This window comes from Syngnathus leptorhynchus, chromosome 19 (genome assembly GCF_054491065.1).
Source record: "Syngnathus leptorhynchus isolate UIUO chromosome 19, UIUO_Slep, whole genome shotgun sequence".
In the NCBI taxonomy this organism is placed as follows: Eukaryota; Metazoa; Chordata; class Actinopteri; order Syngnathiformes; family Syngnathidae; genus Syngnathus; species Syngnathus leptorhynchus.
In genome coordinates this window covers 5,026,937-5,045,893 of record NC_141213.1, presented here as the reverse complement: position 1 = coordinate 5,045,893, position 18,957 = coordinate 5,026,937, and the positions used below count along the sequence as shown (strand labels likewise).

Here is an 18,957-nt window from a genome sequence, read left to right as displayed (position 1 = left end):
ATTGCACCTCAGTTGGTGTAAATATTGCAGAAAAGGTACGAAATATTTTAATACATTTAACAATATTGGCCAATTGTATATTGAATGGGGAAATTTGTGCATTTAATTATTCCCCGGAGCGAATATAAGACTTTTTTTAATGGGTTAAATTAAATAAACTGCGTGACGTCATAACTTCCTCGCACCTTTGGCTTTTTGCGCCTTAGGACAATTATGTTATTTCTCGTAAATATGTCCCCTCCCCAAAGAAAAGCAAATCATGTCGCGTGTACGCGTAAAGGCGCGCCGCCGCATCTCACCACGTCCAACGCATTTAAAACGGCGCCGTGTCCCTTTAAAAGCCCAAAAAAAGAAAAAGCTCCCATATGATCCCCAAGCTCCAATCAAAAAAACAATTCCTCCTACAAAAAAAAAGAGAAGCAGCCTCTGTATTATTTTTTTTTTTGCTCTGTCTGCTCGCTTGCTACAGGGGAGCACGGAGGAGGTCCACGGGCTGCACATACAAAAAAAAATAACCGCTCCAAAATGTGACAGATCGACGCTTTTTGCAGGCTGGGTTCATGGAGGAGTGGAAACTGGCGCAAGAGGAGTTATTGGGGGACTCCTTGGAGCCTCTGGGCGCTGCAGGATCAAAATGGTAGGCTTTCTCCACTCACACATAACAGCGTCACATTCTGTTTCTTTTCAATTTGCTCATGAAAATAGGAGTTATTTTGTTTTTTTGGGCGTGGAAGTTTGTGGAACAAGTTAGAGGAACGCAATGGCTGCATTTTGCACACAAAAAAAAAAAAAAAGTGTTTGTGCCACACTGAAAGTGCAAGTCCAGTTCCTCAACAGTGCATGACTTTCTTTGGTCCGGGGTCATTTGGGGATGCCTCATTAGGAAAGCATGTGGTGGATCTGCTGGAGTACAGTAATCCTAGCCAGTGCATTCACATCTGGAGGCTTGGGTTAATATCTGGGTCAGGTCACTTGGGGTGAGCCCTGGTGTGTTCTAATTTTGATGTTTTTCTGCATTGTGTTTGCTTTATGAGCTAAGATACCACTTTGAGAATGATTGAGCAACAAGGCTGAGGTTAGCAAAAAATAATTGTGTGGTATTCTGTCAATTTCCAAAAATGACATTCATATTATTCTAGTCATTCTTCTCTTTATGAATGTCTCAGATTGACCGTGACTAACTTTACCAAAGTCTGACAACTCTATCACGTATAGCTCAATGGTTTGAATGTTCGAAATTGTGGGGATCGCTGGGGTTGTTTTGTTTCACTTCGCATTGTCACCTCTTGTCTCCATCCTCTTAAGTTTTTATGTAACTGCTTATTCACAGGCATTCCTGAGCGCCTTTGACTCGTGTAGTCTTTCGTTATCTCCTGGTGCCAAGCGAGGGGAATTGTCTGTCTCGTGAAAAGTGCAGCCATTCCAAAGCCCAGCAACAAATTCTGCTCGGCAGTCGGGAGTCCATTCGTCGTGGAAACCGTGCTGCTAATTTATGCCCCAGAGATTAAGAACAGTAGACATTGTGGCAAATAGCAGAGTCTGAGCCACTGGGACGCCATGGCTGATGTGAACAAATTAAGTTTGCTGTAAAATTTTGGAATTTCATCAAATGGCCATGACCTTTGGGATCCCTCAAGGGTCACTCCTTGGACCCCTTTCTGTATAAATTAAATGTTTAAGAACACCAATGTTAGCTATCGAATTTATCCAGATGACACCCAGCTATATTTGTTCATGTCCCCAAATGACAGTAATTCAATGAACGTATTGCATCACGACCAAATCAAGACGTCAGAGTCTTGGAGATCACAAAATTCTGCAGTCTTTGCATGTTTCTCAAATGTTTCTCAATGCTAGTGTGATCCCGTCTAAAACTGGTGGCCAATTGTAAACAGTGGGGCAAAGTCATTCCAATTTCCTACCTCTCCCTTTCCTAAATGTAACGGTAGCTTAATTGGTCCGACTTGATTGGTCAGCAAAATTCTCATCAAACACTTGAGCAGGGAAGAGAATAAGCGCATTCCCAAACAGTCCTTCATTATTTTTTATTTCTCTCCATCGATTGGTTGCAGCTATAGAAAGCTGATGCTCTCCTCTCTCGCTCTGTCGCTCTCTTTCTCTCTCTCTCTCTCTCTCTCTCTCTCTCTCTCTCTCTCTCTCTCTCTCTCTCTCTCTCTCTCTCTCTCTCTCTCTCTCTCTCTCTCTCTCTCTCTCTCTCTCTACCTCTTCTAGTCTTTTGTCCTCTCTGACCTTCTCATCAACAGCCCCACACACACACACACACACACACACACACACACACACACACACACACACAGCAGAGATTCCGATGATAAGAAGCTCTTTGCAGTCTAGTGTTAGCCTCTCGTCTCTTTGTATCCAGCTATGAAAGGTATAATGAAGTTATCACAGAATCCTCCCTGCTGATGGCCTCTGGCCATGTCTGCACCTGCTTGCCACTCAGCATCACAGAGCTTTTTTTTTTTTTTTTTTTTTTTTTTTTTGTTAAAGCACACATCCCATGTCACTTTATTAGGTACAGCTGCACTAACCTAAAAAAAAAGAAAATATGACAACCAGTTGCAATTAAAAGAAAAATTCTATTTAAACAACTGATATTGCATAATATTGTTAGAAGTATTTTTGTTGTAATGATCAGAATATGGACAATTGGGGAATAATATGTTCCGTGTAGAAATGGTTCTGTTAGCAATCAATTAGCGCTTTCCGCAAAAGTTTTTGATTTGGTCCGAGGCATAGTAGAGTGTATCTCGGTGTGTACGAGATGCCAGCGCCATTGCCCTCTCCCTTGGCCGGCCTTCCTGAGTCAGCGCTTCCTTTCTCAGCTCGTTGGCCCAGACGCAAACGTCCTGGCACTCATGGCGGTGTGAATTCTGACCGGGCAACAAACACACTCAGACTCTTCGTTCTGAAAACCTTTCCCCAAATGTGGTCCAGGGGCAATCTAAGATCAAATCTTTGCGTTTGTGCATCCCAATTTCATGCTCGGCTAAACGCTTATCACTTGTAGATTGTCTCTTCACCTGTGTGGGAATTTACATTTAGATGGAAAGGTATTCACATCTGCTGCTTGAAGCCAGGCAGGTGTGTCAGGGAAGGGATTTGGATGCTCCCAAAACTGCTGGATCAGGTGATGAGATGTGTGGGATTAGATGAGATCATATTGTCTTTATTAATTTTAACGTTGCGGTGAGAAAATAAACCAAGAGGCAGCGGGGAATAAAATGAAAGCCAGCCATCGTTTGCTTTGTGCTTCTGCTGCCAATTTCACCTGGAATCTCATCTATCTTGTATCCTCCCCTTTTTGTATAATTGATCTGAACAACAATGTTTTGTTTTTCGAGAAATAGATGAATCATAAAGAAGATAATCTTATTGTCCTTGGATCAAACTTCGATAAGCGTGGCACCAGTTGAGATATTAAACTCTGAACAGAACTTGACAAATTATCTTCATAATAACTTTTCTTATTATGGTTCTTAATTGGACTATTTACAGTAAAAAAAATAAATCAAAATAAATCGATCTAACCCCCAAACAATCTAAAAATATGCAAAATTATCAAGTCAATAGTTTTTTTTTCTCCAAATCCCTACTGAATTATAAATTATAAATTATGAGTTATTCCACTTTCTCCGATTTTTCTTGTCCATTACGACCTTATTGTCTAATAAAGCGCCTTGTCACGACCATCGCTTTGAAATCCCGACGTTGTCGTGCGTCCGACCGTCGTGACCTTGGCGGCGAGTAGGCAACATTGACTTTTATTAGCATGTTTTTATGATGCAGCCGTAAAGAGCACTGCGGGCCTTGTTAAAAGCCCAGCTCGGCCACATTTGGTTCCATCCTCGTCATCTGTTTTCATCTTTTAGGGATGCCTTTGAGCTTGCCGGCTCCTGCCCAACGCTTCAAGGTCAGCTCCTTTTTGAATGATTGGGTAACTTATGCCCAACTGCAGTTTCCATAGTGGTTTTAGATTTCTTAAAGATTGTTTGAGCTGCATTCTCCAGCGTATCACGAATCATTGGGTGACGGTACGTTTGGGTCCTACTAGCCGTTGTGAGCGAGATGAGAAGTGACACCAGTGCGAGCTCCTCTTCCTTTGCATTGTCAGTCACTTCCTGTTGTCTGACCTGTCCTTCATAGTGGGGGTCCTCGACCCATTTTTACTCTCCAAGTACAAAAAGACATTTGATGACAGTATTTCCTTAAGATGACCAGTTCAAATTCATTTGATCTCTTTTTACTTTTCAAATCACTCAACTTGTATTTGTAATTGAATTGCATCTTGTTGGTTTAAGTTTTTTGATTTCTGTTACCTTGTTGGGTCTCTCTCTGGTCTCATCAGACATTCTTTTCATTGTACGGGAGTCAACGCCTCGCTTTTAAATCTCCCGTGATGCGAGGTATGCAGAGTGGTAGTTGCGGCCGAGTAACGTGCATTGTGCAACTTGTGAAAGATTTACACATGCTTGACACTCTGAGGAGATGCAGGCTTTTTCACACAGTAGTAAATTTAATTGGGGCAGAGAGAGGACACGGTGACTCGTTAGTGTCTCCCACTTGTCTTTTTCCTGTTTCACGAGTGTTTAAGTGCTGACATTTTAGCCATTAGTGGCAGCTCTTGAGTTGATTCATCTTTTGATTGTTTCAAGTATGCTTGAAAAATTGCTTTCTGAACAAAATACACATCTAAATGTTGCCACGGTAACCTTGAACCTTTTTACTTTATTGATGACTCAACTTTAAAAAGTAAGTTACCGATGATATGATTTTAAAAGTAACTATTTTACGACACGTAGACAGATGCGGTTTCATTGCATTTCAGTCCGGGGTGAAGATGACGACGATAATAATGATTATGGCTCGTGGTGTAACTTTCATTTGATCTGATGAAGGCCCCGGCCGGCGCTGTGCCCTTGAGCAATGTCTGTAGAGAGCCAGCGAGGGAGCGAGCGTTATGAGAGATAACCCCATCTCAGCTCTACTCCCGACTTTCCAATTTAGCAGCTTCAAACTATGAATAAATCTAACACCCCTCTAATTGAATTTTTCAAAGAGACCACTTTTTCAAGGTTAGTCCCCTTAAATGCAAATGTGTGTTCCCGGCTGAACAATGACAAAAAAAATATTTCCATTGATCTTGAAGAGAGAATTTAAGCCGCATTGTCACAGTCATGTACAAGCAAAATTAAACGTGGCTTTACCACATCCCTTGACATTTCCCTCCTAAATAACTTCTTTCATCGTATTTCAGTCTTGTGATATTTTGAGTTTAAATTCTTGTTTCAATTTTTGCCTTGTAAAATGATGACTTAAAGTTGAACTCGAGTTTTTTCCATTTGGTCTCGGTAGTAGGTGGGTGATGACCCTCATGATGAACGGTCATGCCGATCTATTTTTTCCCCCAAGTCGTGTCTGTTTACAGCTCTGTATGTCGACGCTGCACAATCAGAAGGTGCAACAGTCAGCGCTTTGTGCAAATCCTTGCAAGGTGGGCGGCTAAGGTTTCCATCCGATGGGACGTGAGCAAAGGATACAGTATATGAGGATGTTTATTAAAAACACACACAGGAAAAACCAAATGTCTGCGAGGAGTGGCTGATTAGTATTCACCACGGCCCCCTTGGCTCCATTAGATGTCTCCATTGCTCGTCACGACCACGGCGTCCCAGAGGAAACCCAAATTATTCACGAGACAAAACATGCTCTGCGGGAACAATTAGCGACTATCCCATCGACGATTTATGAAAGGAACACGCCTAAGATTGTCTCGAAGGTCAAGTGAAGAGACTGAGTAGCCCGATTTAAGATTTTTTTTTTTTTTCCTCTCCGTACACTGTATCTGTTTTTGTATTAGTTTACGAGCAAAAATATGAGCGACTAGCACGAGATGATGCCAGCAAACTTCATAACAAGCAAATGCTTGGCATCAAACTGTTTATCTCCACTCCCAATTTCAGTTTACTGTAAAACTAAACAAGAATTCCATGTTGTGTATCTCCAACACCTACTTTGCCTAAATAGGAAATTCATCTTAGCTTCATAGACAATTATTTTTTTTGGAAGTTGCTCTTCCCTCAATTTCTTCAACTTCTTCACTAATAAGTGCCCTTCTCCAGCTCATAGTGGAGAAGACCACCGATTTTCCCTCTGCTGAGTTTTCTCTGGTGGAGGATGTGGCACTTCACTTCACCTGCTTGATGGACCGGCTGAACGAGCAGCGCCTCTTCCAGCCCGACCTGTGCGACGTGGACATCGTGCTGGTGCGCCACCACAGCACCTTCCCGGCCCACAAGGGCGTTCTGGCCGCCTACAGCCCCTTCTTCCACTCGCTATTCGCCCGAAGCAAGCAACTACGGCGCGTGGACCTATCGCTGGACGCGCTGACGTCTCAGGGCCTGCAGCAAGTTCTCAACTTCATCTACACGTCCAAGCTTTTGGTGAGCAGCCGGACGGTCGGCGACGTGCTCAACGCCGCCACCTTGCTGCAGATGAGCGACATCGCCGCCTCCTGCCGCCAGCTCATCGGCAGCCGGTCGCTGCGGAGCGCCGACATGGACGACCAGGACGAATACGGTACCGCGTTCGGGCAGCTTTATCGGGACGTCAAACAAGAGCGCGGTGGCGACGAGGACTCCGAGATATCGGATCCTCACGCAAGCTTCAACAAAGATCAAATCATCGTGGAAGTCAATCTCAACAACCAGACACTCAATGTTTCCAAGGGCACTGAAGGCGACAACGAGGTCAAAGTGTTCTGCGATTGCAATGGGAGGAACTCTGAGGATGACCTGAAGAAAGAAACAGACAAGTTGGGGCAGACTACTGAAGAAGATGAGGATGAACAGGAGAACGTCCTTGACGTACCAGCCGTGGAAGCTGAGTCAGGTGGTTCCCGCAGGGAGCTGGCCGTGGCAGTGACACTGGCTCACCGGCATGACACGGAAAGCGCCGGCCCCAAGGCCAAACTGGAGGAGAGGCAGCAGTTCTCCTGTAAGAAATGTCCACGTGTCTTCAACAACCGCTGGTACTTGGAGAAACACACCAGCGCCACGCACAGCCGCGCACACGCCTGCGTCAGCTGCGGCAAGAGATTCCTGCTAGAAAACGAGATGCTGCTGCATCAACAGACCGACTGCGAGAAGAGTATCCAGGTAGTATTTGAAACCTGGGATCCAAAATTTGAATCCAACTCTTAAAGCTCTCCCTCTATTCTGGGTAGTGCGCGGCTTGCGGAAAGGCCTTCAAGAAATTGTGGTCGTTGCACGAGCATAACAAGGTGGTCCACGGCTACGCCGAGAAGAAGTTCTCTTGCGAGATCTGCGACAAGAAATTCTACACCATGGCGCACGTCCGCAAGCACATGGTCGGTGAGTGGTCAAGCCACGCACACGCAAAGTCATACTCAGTGGTAGTATTAATTCGACAAATATTCCATAGTTGTATTGCGTGGGAAATATTTGTATTTATTTGTGCGTAGCTCATACGAAGGACATGCCGTTCACCTGCGAGACATGCGGGAAGTCGTTCAAGCGCAGCATGTCCCTGAAGGTGCACTCGTTGCAGCATTCTGGAGAGAAGCCCTTCAAGTGTGAGGTTTGAGCTCCTTTACCATACACTTTGTTTGGCAACCAAGTATTTTCTCTTGATATATTTCTTTCAAATAATAATAATGCGGGCTTTGTTTTCACTGCAGAACTGCAGCGACCGCTTCCAGTATAAATACCAGCTGCGCTCGCACATGAGCATCCACATCGGACATAAGCAGTTCATGTGCCAGTGGTGTGGGAAGGACTTTAACATGAAGCAGTACTTTGATGAACACATGAAAACCCACACCGGTGAGTCCGGTGAAGCCGCATAAATCCCTCCGATCTCATTTGACTTTTTTTAAATGTCTCAACGTCAATAGGAGAGAAGCCGTACATCTGCGAGATTTGCGGGAAGAGCTTCACCAGCCGGCCCAATATGAAGCGCCACCGTCGCACGCACACGGGCGAGAAGCCTTACCCGTGCGAGGTATGCGGCCAACGTTTTCGCTTTTCCAACATGCTCAAGGCGCACCGGGAGAAGTGCTTCCGAGTCAGTCAGCCGCTTGACGGCTCCTCCGGCCCGGAGCAGACGGCGAGCGGCGCCGGGCAGCCTCCCTTGGTTCATCCCAAGGGGGCGCTATCTCCTCCCACGCAACTACCCCCTCTTCCACCATCTGCCCTCTTCTCTGGCGGTAGGATGAACTCGAACGTCTGAAGTATTGAAAGGTCACTTTTTAATTTTTTATTTTTTTTTGCTTCAGTAACACTGCCACTTGGCAAAACTAAGTAAGTAGTCCAAGTTGTTTTTTTACAACGACATTTGGAGAGCTGGTTTGATTTGGGGACCAGCGACGCTTCTCTTCCCGGAGCCTTGCACAAAACGCAGCGATTGTAGCATCTCTCGCAAGAAAAGTTGGATTTTTCCAACTCCGCCCACATGTAGCGGCAGCAAGTGGTTTTCTGATGCAACGCAGGAATAAGAATCAAAAGCCGACATAAAGTTTGGGATATTGGACTTCTGTGTGAAATTTCAGTATGAATTAAAATGCACACAGTGGACAGTAAATTTGCAAATGTTTTTTTATTTGATTTTATTTTTTATTTTTTTTACACATTTGCCACAGAAAGTTCAATATCTCCAAATGTTTTGGGAGAATTGTGTGCGCGTGTCTACACACATGAACCAAATGAAAGCTTCTTTGCTTACATCACATCATAGTGTTTGTAATCTGCCTCACACTTTACATTTAACAATGTAACTGAATTGTACTCTTCTAACTTTTTCCATTCTTACAACTGTCCGTGCGTGTAAGCGCGCAATTTAGCGTGGTAAAGGAAGAATACTTGCGATGACTCGATTTTGTCGATGGATGAAAACAGGGCGGGCAAAGTAGACCCATATACGGGCAGGTCCATATTTTAATCCTGTTCATCAAGCATTGACATTATTATTATTATTCCTGTCCTTAATTTTGTCGCTTTTGTATTTTTTTTTCCATATAATTTTGTATTGATTAATTACAAATGATCTAATAGGAACAATACACTATTTGATTTTTTTTTCTTTCTTTCATGATTTGCTGCTTTTGTACTCAAGGGTCCACTGTGATATCATTCCTCCAAATCAAAGTTGACAGCTACTGAATCCGTCCTAATTATACCTGCATATGTAGGACAAAATATTGATATCATGATGTCGTATCATCTCTTAAAATACATTAGCAATATAACTCACTTTATTTTTAGGTTAGTTTTTTTTTTTAAGTGACATAAAACAAGGTCCGACCCCTCTTGGTGTTATATGTATGATGTATGAAATTTAGAGATGAATGAATGATAATAGCAAGCACTTTATTGTCCAATTTGGTGAATTTTGTTTGATTTGGACATGGTTCAAAATGTTTATATTCCTCCCTAGATAATATAAACAAAATGATCTTTTTTTTTTTTTTTTTTTTTTTTTAAACTGAAGACCAGAAAGTGTCTAAATGACTAATATTGACTCAAGTATTAACATGTTTTATGCTGTCATACCATATTTCCTTTAATTGTGGCCTTCACTCAAATTGATGCATCATCTCAGTTAATTGCCCTTTTTAGCCCCAGCGAAGATTATTTCTCTGTGGAATCCCTTTTTTAACATACAGTACTTGGTAAAAACAAAATTGAATAGATTTTTGTAATCATAATAATATTTTTAAGAATATTTTACATTATAATCAAGCATAAAAAAAATGTTGTGCATTGTTATGCATTAAAAGTAGTTTTTTTAAATAAAAAAATTCAAAGGCCCATTCCCTAATCATCACCTAACCCCTTAATAAACACTTGGTACTTTGTGTGGCCATACAAAAGGAAATACGGTAAATGAAGATTAAACAGAAAGTTTTTTTCTTTTGTTTTGAATTTTCTGGGGGTTTTTTTTTCAATATACCAAATTTAGCTTCATCATCGTAAAATGTCTTGATTGTATTCCATGACATAGAGACTTTAATGTATATACGGCTGCTTTTAAAGCAAGTGTAACCTGTCCTGACATCATCTACAGTACAGTATATACGACCATATCTATTTTTTTTAGGTGTCAGATGTTAATATGATGTTATCACGCTAAGTGGCAGTAAAAAAGGAGAAGGAACTTTTTTTGCACAGCCTTGTGGAGGACTCAAACTGGATTCCTGACAGGTATGCTTTTATGTCTTTCGATGAAGCGCCATTCTTCTTCAGCCAAAAGGTTTAAGAGGGACTTGCCCTTGTTCTTAAATGAAGGCTGTCTCAAAGGAGATTTTCTACCAGCCCTTGCTTATTTTGCACACGAGGGCTTACTGAGCACTTTAAATGATCTTAATATTCATGTTAACTTTCGCAAAGCTTAAAGGAGACATATTATGATTTTATTTTATTTTTCCCATACAATTTTTATTAAGGTCTCTAATTTTCCATTGTCAAATGCCCAAAGGCTAAAGAGGACCAAGGTCATTGCAACCAAGCCAGCAGTTACTTTTTCCTAAAAAATAAATAAATAAATAAATAAATGTCCAGAAAACAAGCCTTCAAAAAAAAAAAAGTGGATTGTACTTTCATTTGTGAAGCCAGCATTTAATCAGCAAGCCAATGAATGACTGTACAGGGGTGCTATCTTTATGATGGAGTTCCGTCCCTGCAAAACTAAATTCGAAATGCAATGTTCCACTCGATGTATTGGCCGTCACTTTTTTTCATGTTACGTCTCCTTTAAGCACACAATGAGTATATCCCTCGACCACCATGTGCACTGTTATTTGCTGACTTTCTATCTTGTAGCGCAAGGGGTGGGGACCCTACAGCCCACAATGCAAATATGACAACAACAAAAAAATCCACCTGTATCAAAAACCTCTAAAGGTTAATTCATTTTTTTTCTCCGCTATACATTGAATATGGACTTAATGGCTCCCCACCTCTGCTGTACACACTACACTAGAGTATGTCATAGTCAAGTGGTGTACAGAAACCCAATATAAAAAACGACTAAAAGAGGAGAACAGTGTCTAGAGGTGCTAATAACAATAGACTGTATATTCTGTACGTTTATGGTATTATTGACTCCCGCGTGTGTGTACTGTTTCTAAAACAAAAGCCAGGCGGCGTCACACCATTTCAACATTAAAGTGTATCAAGATATGATTGAAAATTGAACCGTGTGATTTGTTGTTTTTGAAGGAGCCTCTGAAGAAAAGGTCTACACACCCCTGTTCAAATACTAAAAATTTATTCGATTGACATTCATCAATTCAAAAGCTTTTCCACCGTGCAGTTTAATTTGACTAAAATACATATATGTATTTATGCAAGATAAAGCTGTGATTGACTGGTTAATACTTTATTTGAAGCAGATATGCAAAAAAACAAATATGATTGCAGGTTAAAACATAATAAAAAAAACATAATAAAAACATCTTGCGGGGGACAACGTGAGCTCCAGGTTTGAGTAAGGGAAAAACTAAAAACTGTACAATGATAAATGGACACTGTATGCAAAACATTTCAGACAATTACATTTTTCCATTTCGGTGATGATACTTTGATTAGGCCATTTGTAGAATATGCGAGATCATTAGATGCCTTTGGCATTTTTATTTCTTTTTTATATTACATCTTGGTGAGCCGCAGTGTGTTGAGTCGGACCCCCAAAATAGTGGCGCCTGTGGCGTATTGAATCTCTCTCAGGATCCCAGTCCACTTGCTCCCTGTCTCGTTATACCTGAATAAGAGGAAAAACTGATTGGATTAAAATGTTTCAGGCTAACGTGGTTAAATGTGCTTTTAGTCAAAATTAACAAAACAACCTAATGTGATTACATTTTCACTATGGTAATACTTATTTGCACATTCAAGTGAAGTAGAACCCACCTCCAAATGTCGTTCATTTCTTTAGGAATAATGTCCTCGCTGTCTTCCAACGGCATCATTGCGAAACCTCCCACAGCAAAGAGTGAACCTCCCAGAGAAACCAAATTCAGGGAACTACGTTCTTGGGGGAAGGGCTCAAAGTCGGACCATCTGTGAAATGGTCACAAGAAGCTTTTCGTACCTTCGGACCTTTGTTTTTGTAAATGAGGAACTCACTTGTTGGTGGCGATGTCGTAAACCTCCACAGAATCGGTCAGACCCGTATCTGTAACTCCGGCCGCCACGTGGATTTTGTTCTGGTGAACGGTTGCCCCAAATAACGAGCGTGCCACCTTCATGGGAGCCAGCTCCTTCCATTCAAACCTCCTCGCATCGTATACGTACATCTTGCTCAAGCAGTTCCTTTTTCAAAAGAATCTATTTTTTAATACTTGTTTTTCAGGGACAAAGTTATTTTTCTGAGGAAAAATACTCACTTGTCGTCCCCTTTTCCTCCAATCACATAAACCTTATCGTTGGACGAAACAGTCGCATGTCCGTACACCCCATATGGAATTGGGTCAGACTCGCCCCATTTGAAAGATCTACAAACAAACGACCAAATGAATTCTCTTGGGTCAAATCAGAGTCTCCAATTTCCTGAGGATGAAGCGCTCACTGCCTGTCGTAGACCATAACCGAGTCCAATGTGCGCTCCTGGTCCTTCACTTCCTTCCCTCCCATGACGAAGATGGAGTTTTCGGCCTCCCCGAATCCGAACAGGAAACGGGGGGACGGGAGCGGCGGCATGCCCAACCAGTCGGTGTTGACCGGGTCATACTGAGTTTTTAATCAAATGAGATTGGTCATATATTTTGCGTACATAAAGGTCATAAATGTGTGATCTCACCTGTAAGAAGTAAGAGCAGAGCGGATCCTCCTTGTTCTGCTCGTCAATGAACAACCCACCAGCCACAAAAATCTGGTTCTCCTTGGTCACCAGGCTGACGTGGTTCTTGGGAACCTGGGTGGAGACTGACGCCATGAAGCAGTCGTTCCCCATCGGGTCGTAGGCCACCGACCCAGAGTCGCCGACCATCAGGATCAGTTCACGAACAAACATCCCGAAGCGCATGTTGTCATTCAGGATACTCGGAAGAAGATTCTCCCCTTGTTCCTCATCCTCCTCATTTCCTGCTCCATCTTCCTTCTTCTTCTTGGTAATGGATTTCATTTCAGGCATTTTCCCCGCCTGAGCATCTCTGACTAATTGAAGCTTCTTTTGCAACTCTGGATTTTTCAAGATGAGTTTGTTCTTCTCCACTTTGTCCTTCAAGTAATCCTCACCTAGCAGACGCAAACGAACGCAGTCTAGCAATCCGGGCAGATCCTTCTCCCGTTCCCCCAAGTCTCGGGCCACCCAGTTCATCAAAGCCTCAAACACGACTTCCTCGGAGTCCACGTCCAGGTTGTCATTGGCCAAAATGGCGGCCAGCTCACTGGGCTGCAGCTGGAGGAAGTCCTCATCTCTGGAGATGAGCCGGAAGCGCTCGCAGGCAAAGTTCCGCGCCGAGACTGCCAACCTGGGGCAGTCCAGCATTAAGCCGAGTCTAAAGACTGCCAGGCAGTTGCTGAGACTCAGACGCTTCTGAAGGAACGAAACGCAGACCGTGAAAATTGACGGGATCTGATACAGGTTGGCTACGGCGAAGATGTCCTGAACATTCTGCTCGGTCACATTGATCCTGGAGGTGTACAAGTACTTGAGGATCAGCCCCATGACCCCCGGCTCAACATCCTCCAGAACCACCTCGCGTTTTTTGCTCTCATCTATGTCAGACAGAAAGAGAGCACGGAAGTACGAACTGCAGGCACACAGGACCAAGCGGTGGCATGGGAACTCCTTGTCCTTGATTTTCAGAATGCAGTCCACCAGCTTGTCATTCTCCAGTAAGTCGTATAGGCCATCCTGTAGAAGTGTCTGCTGGTACACCCGGGGCTCGTCCATAGGGTTCACCGGTAGAGCCATCGTTCCTGGCCGGGGGGATGGCGAGCCTGAAGATCCTTAGAAGTCTTTGAATCCAACGGGTTATTCCTTGCTGGGAAAGAGTCGCTCGCCAACTGAAAGGCCTTCTACTCGCTCAGCTGTCCGTACCATTCAACCAAGCTCCAACTGGCAGTGTATTTATAGCCAGCAATGAGATTCATTCTGGAACATGACATGCACTCACCCCCCCTAAAACTCACCCAAGCGCCCCCCTAAGTTATATCCCGCCTCACTCCCCGATCTCAGCCAGCTGACACATGGCTTCATTGCCTTGAAATAGACTCTACGAAGTAGACTGGCCTCCCCTTGAGTCATCCAAATCTATTTGGTAGTTCCATGACATGGCATGACAATGAAAAAAAAAATCTAGTTTATGTTAAATAACTCTTAATCTTGTGATATCATTTTTCCTCCCAAGTACAACTTTATTTTCCGATGAGACAAATTTTATTTCATAATATGACTATATTACTGAAACAAAAAACTTTTACCTTGTGTTTAATTTGTTTTCATGACATTTCAGAAAATTTCACTCAAGTCTTTCAAGACATGACGAAACTCAAGACTGTATACATGACTGTATGCATCAATCATCTACTCTGCTTTTTGCTTGCTGGGATCAGCGACAGGTTGAGCAGCATCTGGTGCGGGAGTTGCAGGGTCAGCCGGAAGGGCGGTCGCCGCTCCGTCCAGCGTCGCGGGAGGAAGCGGATCGGGGTCGTCGATGAGGGCTTGTCTCCTCTCCCGCTCCTTAATGACTTGAATCAGGCAGTAGGTCACAAACATGACGACCATGGTGGTTATTGGAAAACCTGGCCAGACATAAGATGGGGTGAGTTACCGCATTAGTGACACGTGACAACATCTTAATTGAACAATAAATTGTAAATCCATCTGAAGAACTCACCTTTGAGCAGCAGACGCTTGGCAACCAATGTGGCAAAGTCCAAACTGTTGAGAATCAGGGTGTTGTACAGCACGATACTCCAAAAGTTGAAGACACAGACGACGGCTCGGATCCGACGGGACATTGCTTCTGACATTGCATTCTTGAAAGTAAGCAAAGAAACATTTTCTATCTATAAGTCCCAAGTCAAGTCACAAAGTCTTCCTCAAGACAATACATTGACCCAAGTCAACTCGAGTCCAAACTGTAATGATTCGTCCCTTTAAAATAGACGTCCGAACCTCGAAAGATGCAAAGGGCTCCATGGAGAAGAACTTGGCAGCCCACAGCTCGCAGTTTAGGCCAAAGCAGTTGAAGAAGGCCCAGACCAAGACCACCTTGCACGGTCCCAGCCACAGGACGGTGACGGCGTAGGTGCACAACGTGGCCAGCAGCTCCGCCAACACGTCGTCGTGCTTACCGCCCAGATAATCGTATACGTACCTTTTGATAGGAAAACAACAGGATCAGAACCATCCATTCTGTAAAGCGTTTGGTAATTCCCGTGGGGGCCGTCGTGGAACTACTCACTTGCACAACCAATCGTTGATCCCTCGATCAAAATGTCTGAGAAAGCAAATGAAAAGTGATCAATGATAAGCATTTGGTATGAAGGAGAATAAGTCCTGCAACTTACGTTTCAGCAAAGACGTAAAGGTTGGTGATACATTTGGGTGGCTTGGGTGGGTCCAGGTGGTCCAGCCTGGACACAGTGTTGATGACCCCAAACATGATGGCGGCTTTCACCCAATCGTAGAGCAGGTTTAAGTAGGCCACGCCAACTGCAAAAAACAGTCCGAATCTCATTCAATATTGGATTCTTATTCTTTGTATTATTTCTTTGTTTTCAGTAGTGACCGACCCAGGGCCCAGTCGGAGAGATGCCTTAGCAGCTTCAAGTCGTTCGGGATGGTGAGAACGTACAGGAAGTGGAAGAGGACGTCCACGACCAGGATGATGGCCAGGTGGGTCACGGCCTGCACGTTGATGTTCCACATCTCCCGCTCCTTCCTGCTCAGGTCTGACTTATTGGCCTGTAGGGGTGGTAAATATCCTCACAAAATTACTTTTGTGGTCTTTTTTTGGGAAAATAGCTTCTGACCATCCTCAATGTACCCCCTTCATTCTTGTACGATTTTAATTTTCCATTTACTTGGGGAGGTGTGCCTAATGTTGTGGCCCGTGAGCGTAAACACTATTTTGTGCATGTATGTAGTTGGTGAGCCATGCGAAGTCATAAATAGCCGTGCTTGTGTTTTATGAGAAGGTGTGATACATCAACAAGGTTGAGTCTAAATAGACTCGCGTTAGAAACCAACCTGCACGTAGAACTTGTCAAAGGTCATGATGGGCCCAAAGTAGAAGAAAGGCAGGTAGAAGTTGTACTTGAGCAGTTCTAGGATGCTGTAGTTACCGTCCTTGCGCTCGCAGTTCTCCAGGGCGAAACTGATGCAGCGCATGATTGTGAGGCCGCAGCCACCGTAGAAGAGAATGTGGCGTAGGTCGAAGTCGCCCGTCACGAAGCCTGCCTGGAATATCATTGGTGGATATCGAAATGTATTTAACACCCCCAACACAAAATCGAACAGAAACTTGACCATTTTAGTTTAAAGCAGCCTTTTTGGGCAAGTTCCAAGGCTTGTACTGTTTCCTTGTGACCTCAGATGAACTCCGGAACATACCTGCCAGGATAGGAAGGGCTGACACTTAAACGTGGCTAGCGTACAAAAGCCCGTGACGAAGCACAGCCAGCGTATCTTAACCAGTGAGATGCTGTAGAGCAGAATGCAGTGGGACAGGATGAGGGTGACATAGGTCCAACCCATACTGGTCCACACCGCCAGAATCCCGTACCCCATGTACACCAGGGACCTGTACTGTAGAACAACAATAAGAGTGTCATCCAATGCTAAACACTGTTTGCCATCTTTGGAGGAAGCACCTGAGGGGCCAGCATGGAGCAAAGCTTGGCGAACAGTACATGTCCAGCCAGCGCAAAGACTATGTGAGCCCGGAAGGTCCAAATCCACATGGCCCATTCGGAATCCGCCGTGTCCTGTAAAGCCACGGAAAACCAAATGTATGGATTATGTTTCATGAGGGACTTTAAAGTCACGGCTTACCATTTTGCGGCCAAAGTAGTGCCATCCCGGTTTCACGCTGGACCGAAATGTTTTTCTGTTTGTGTTTGCTAAAATAAAATAAATTCATGAAATATCAAAACAAATATTCATATTGTGCGAAAAAATGGACATTGTGTGTTGTTGTACTCACATGCAGATGCATCAAAGACCCAGCAGGTAGACCAAATTAGGGCCAAAGCCAAAATGGTGTTGTAGAAGTACAGCTCATATTTGGGAAGTGCTGCTTTGATCGCCATGGCGACACACACTCAAACATACACACGGAAGCTCCGTCAAACTGTTCCTAAACACATAAAGATCCAAAACTGGTTTTACCTGTACGTTTAAGTGAGGCCAAACCTTAGATGTTAATGGTAAGAACCACTTCTTGTTCCCAAAAGTATTGAGACACGCCCTTCTTATGCAACAATTCCTGATGCATCATATGGAAAGTGTGGTGTCCCAAAACCTTTGTCCATAGTGACATGGACTTATGGACTTATCTTTGTAATGTCGTCATTTATTTTGTTCTAATTTCGTTTATATCTATAGTTTTCTTTCTAATCACGTTCACTTCCTTGGGTCAATGTTGAGTGTCACCAAAACAGCACAGTGACCCTGTGTCAACCTTTTAAATAGGTCGACTGATTGATTTCAAGTTGGAAGACACCTGAGATGCTCATTAGCGGACACACCTTAATTGTCCCTATGTGTATATTTTGGAAAACTACCATTATTATTATTATTTTTTTATGATTTTGTTGAACCAAAGTTGGCAATTTCATACTTTTAGTGGTTTTGTTTGATTTCATATTAATTTGTCAGACCACTGAGTTTTTGAGGACTAACAATTTGTTTATGACAATTTAGAATCAATTAGAAGAGACACTCAAGCACATTTACTGCAGACAGAAATTTATTTGTGTTTGTTTATTTGCCAAATCATTTTAGTTGAAAAATAAAGCTGTACTGCTTCTGCACTTGAGTGCAGCTGCTGTGCCTTATGACTTGACATTTATTTTGTAACCTCACCCTCGCCATTTAGTCTTTTCCTTTCTGGCTCAGTTGTTGCATTCAAAAAAATAACTCAAATGATTTGGTTTTTATTTGAGATGCCAATCAAGGGAATATTTGCACCCATTAGACATCAACAAAATACAGCTGCTGGCTTCTTTTTAAAGCATACTAACTAAAAGCTCTCCATTGAGATGCTTGACTTTTAAGACAATTAAAGTCTTTCAAAAATCTCTTCGAAGAGAACAAAATAGTGTTTGAGTCACATGCATGCCTCTAAATAGCAACACGCTCATGCACTGTACTTTGTCCTCCATAAACACCTGTTGTCGTACTGACCTTGAACTCAGCAGAAGTTGCTTCAACAAAACGTCCCAATTATTCAAAAATATTCAAATGAGCTGAAACGTGACCAGAATTTTGGGGGGGTCCCGCGGACTCCCTGAGAGGGGAGCTGCCAGCAGTTGAAAAGGTGACTTGCTGTATTTCTACTTTTGCTGACAAAGAGGGGCGGGACTCGAGGGGTAGGTGGGCCTAATTGCCCCTGGGGGACAATTTTGGCTGCCAAATAATGCACGGTCGGAACATAGGTCAATTAATAATTGTATCTGAACAAATGTTTCAAATAAAACCGTCCTTATTGCTAATGCATTTTCAAAAAAGTTAAATACAACTGAACTGTAATTTGTAATATACTCACAATACTGAGAACTATAGATGTGAATAATATATGTATATATTTAAATGTGAATGGTTTTTTTTTCACACACACATACACACACAAATAAACAATGAAATAAAATGGAGGCTATGCTATTTTCCATGTTCCTAATGGCCACAGCTGTTTTGGGACAGTAAGCCTGTTGCAATGTTGAGCCATGTCCATGCTCAGCATTCTGC

At 43.1% G+C, this 18,957-nt stretch overlaps 3 protein-coding genes across 6 annotated transcripts; 1 reads left to right on the top strand and 2 right to left on the bottom strand.

Annotated features, from left to right (window-relative positions):
• Positions 1-28: 28 nt before the first annotated feature.
• Positions 29-11,211, top strand: zbtb47b (zinc finger and BTB domain containing 47b). Its single transcript, XM_085938869.1, has 7 exons — positions 29-637; positions 6,144-7,178; positions 7,247-7,394; positions 7,505-7,620; positions 7,721-7,865; positions 7,937-8,248; positions 8,318-11,211. Exons 1-7 carry the CDS (start codon positions 260-262, stop codon positions 8,344-8,346), a joined length of 2,163 nt encoding a protein of 720 aa, XP_085794995.1. The 5' UTR covers positions 29-259; the 3' UTR covers positions 8,347-11,211.
• A 146-nt stretch (positions 11,212-11,357) lies between these two features.
• klhl40b (kelch-like family member 40b) lies at positions 11,358-13,956 on the bottom strand. Of its 2 annotated transcripts, none has more exons than XM_085939009.1 (6): positions 12,838-13,956; positions 12,607-12,767; positions 12,425-12,532; positions 12,165-12,350; positions 11,949-12,098; positions 11,358-11,799 (listed from the first exon to the last, which is right to left on the bottom strand). In XM_085939009.1, the coding sequence occupies exons 1-6, from the start codon at positions 13,954-13,956 to the stop codon at positions 11,688-11,690; spliced, it is 1,836 nt and encodes a 611-aa protein (XP_085795135.1). In that variant the 3' UTR covers positions 11,358-11,687. The 2 variants fall into 2 exon arrangements, with proteins under 2 accessions (XP_085795135.1, XP_085795136.1); XM_085939010.1 differs by having other exon boundaries at positions 11,985-12,098; positions 12,838-13,947.
• Positions 13,957-14,390: 434 nt separating this feature from the next.
• hhatlb (hedgehog acyltransferase like, b) lies at positions 14,391-18,568 on the bottom strand. 3 transcript variants are annotated; one of them, XM_085939177.1, is made up of 12 exons: positions 18,397-18,568; positions 17,195-17,347; positions 17,044-17,111; positions 16,863-16,976; positions 16,603-16,797; positions 16,240-16,449; positions 15,783-15,954; positions 15,558-15,702; positions 15,452-15,487; positions 15,163-15,364; positions 14,882-15,023; positions 14,391-14,786 (listed from the first exon to the last, which is right to left on the bottom strand). In XM_085939177.1, exons 2-12 carry the CDS (start codon positions 17,298-17,300, stop codon positions 14,569-14,571), a joined length of 1,608 nt encoding a protein of 535 aa, XP_085795303.1. In that variant the 5' UTR covers positions 17,301-17,347; positions 18,397-18,568; the 3' UTR covers positions 14,391-14,568. The 3 variants fall into 3 exon arrangements, with proteins under 3 accessions (XP_085795303.1, XP_085795305.1, XP_085795304.1); XM_085939179.1 differs by lacking the exon at positions 18,397-18,568 and adding an exon at positions 17,380-17,650 and having other exon boundaries at positions 17,195-17,311; XM_085939178.1 differs by lacking the exon at positions 18,397-18,568 and having other exon boundaries at positions 17,195-17,650.
• Positions 18,569-18,957: the final 389 nt, after the last annotated feature.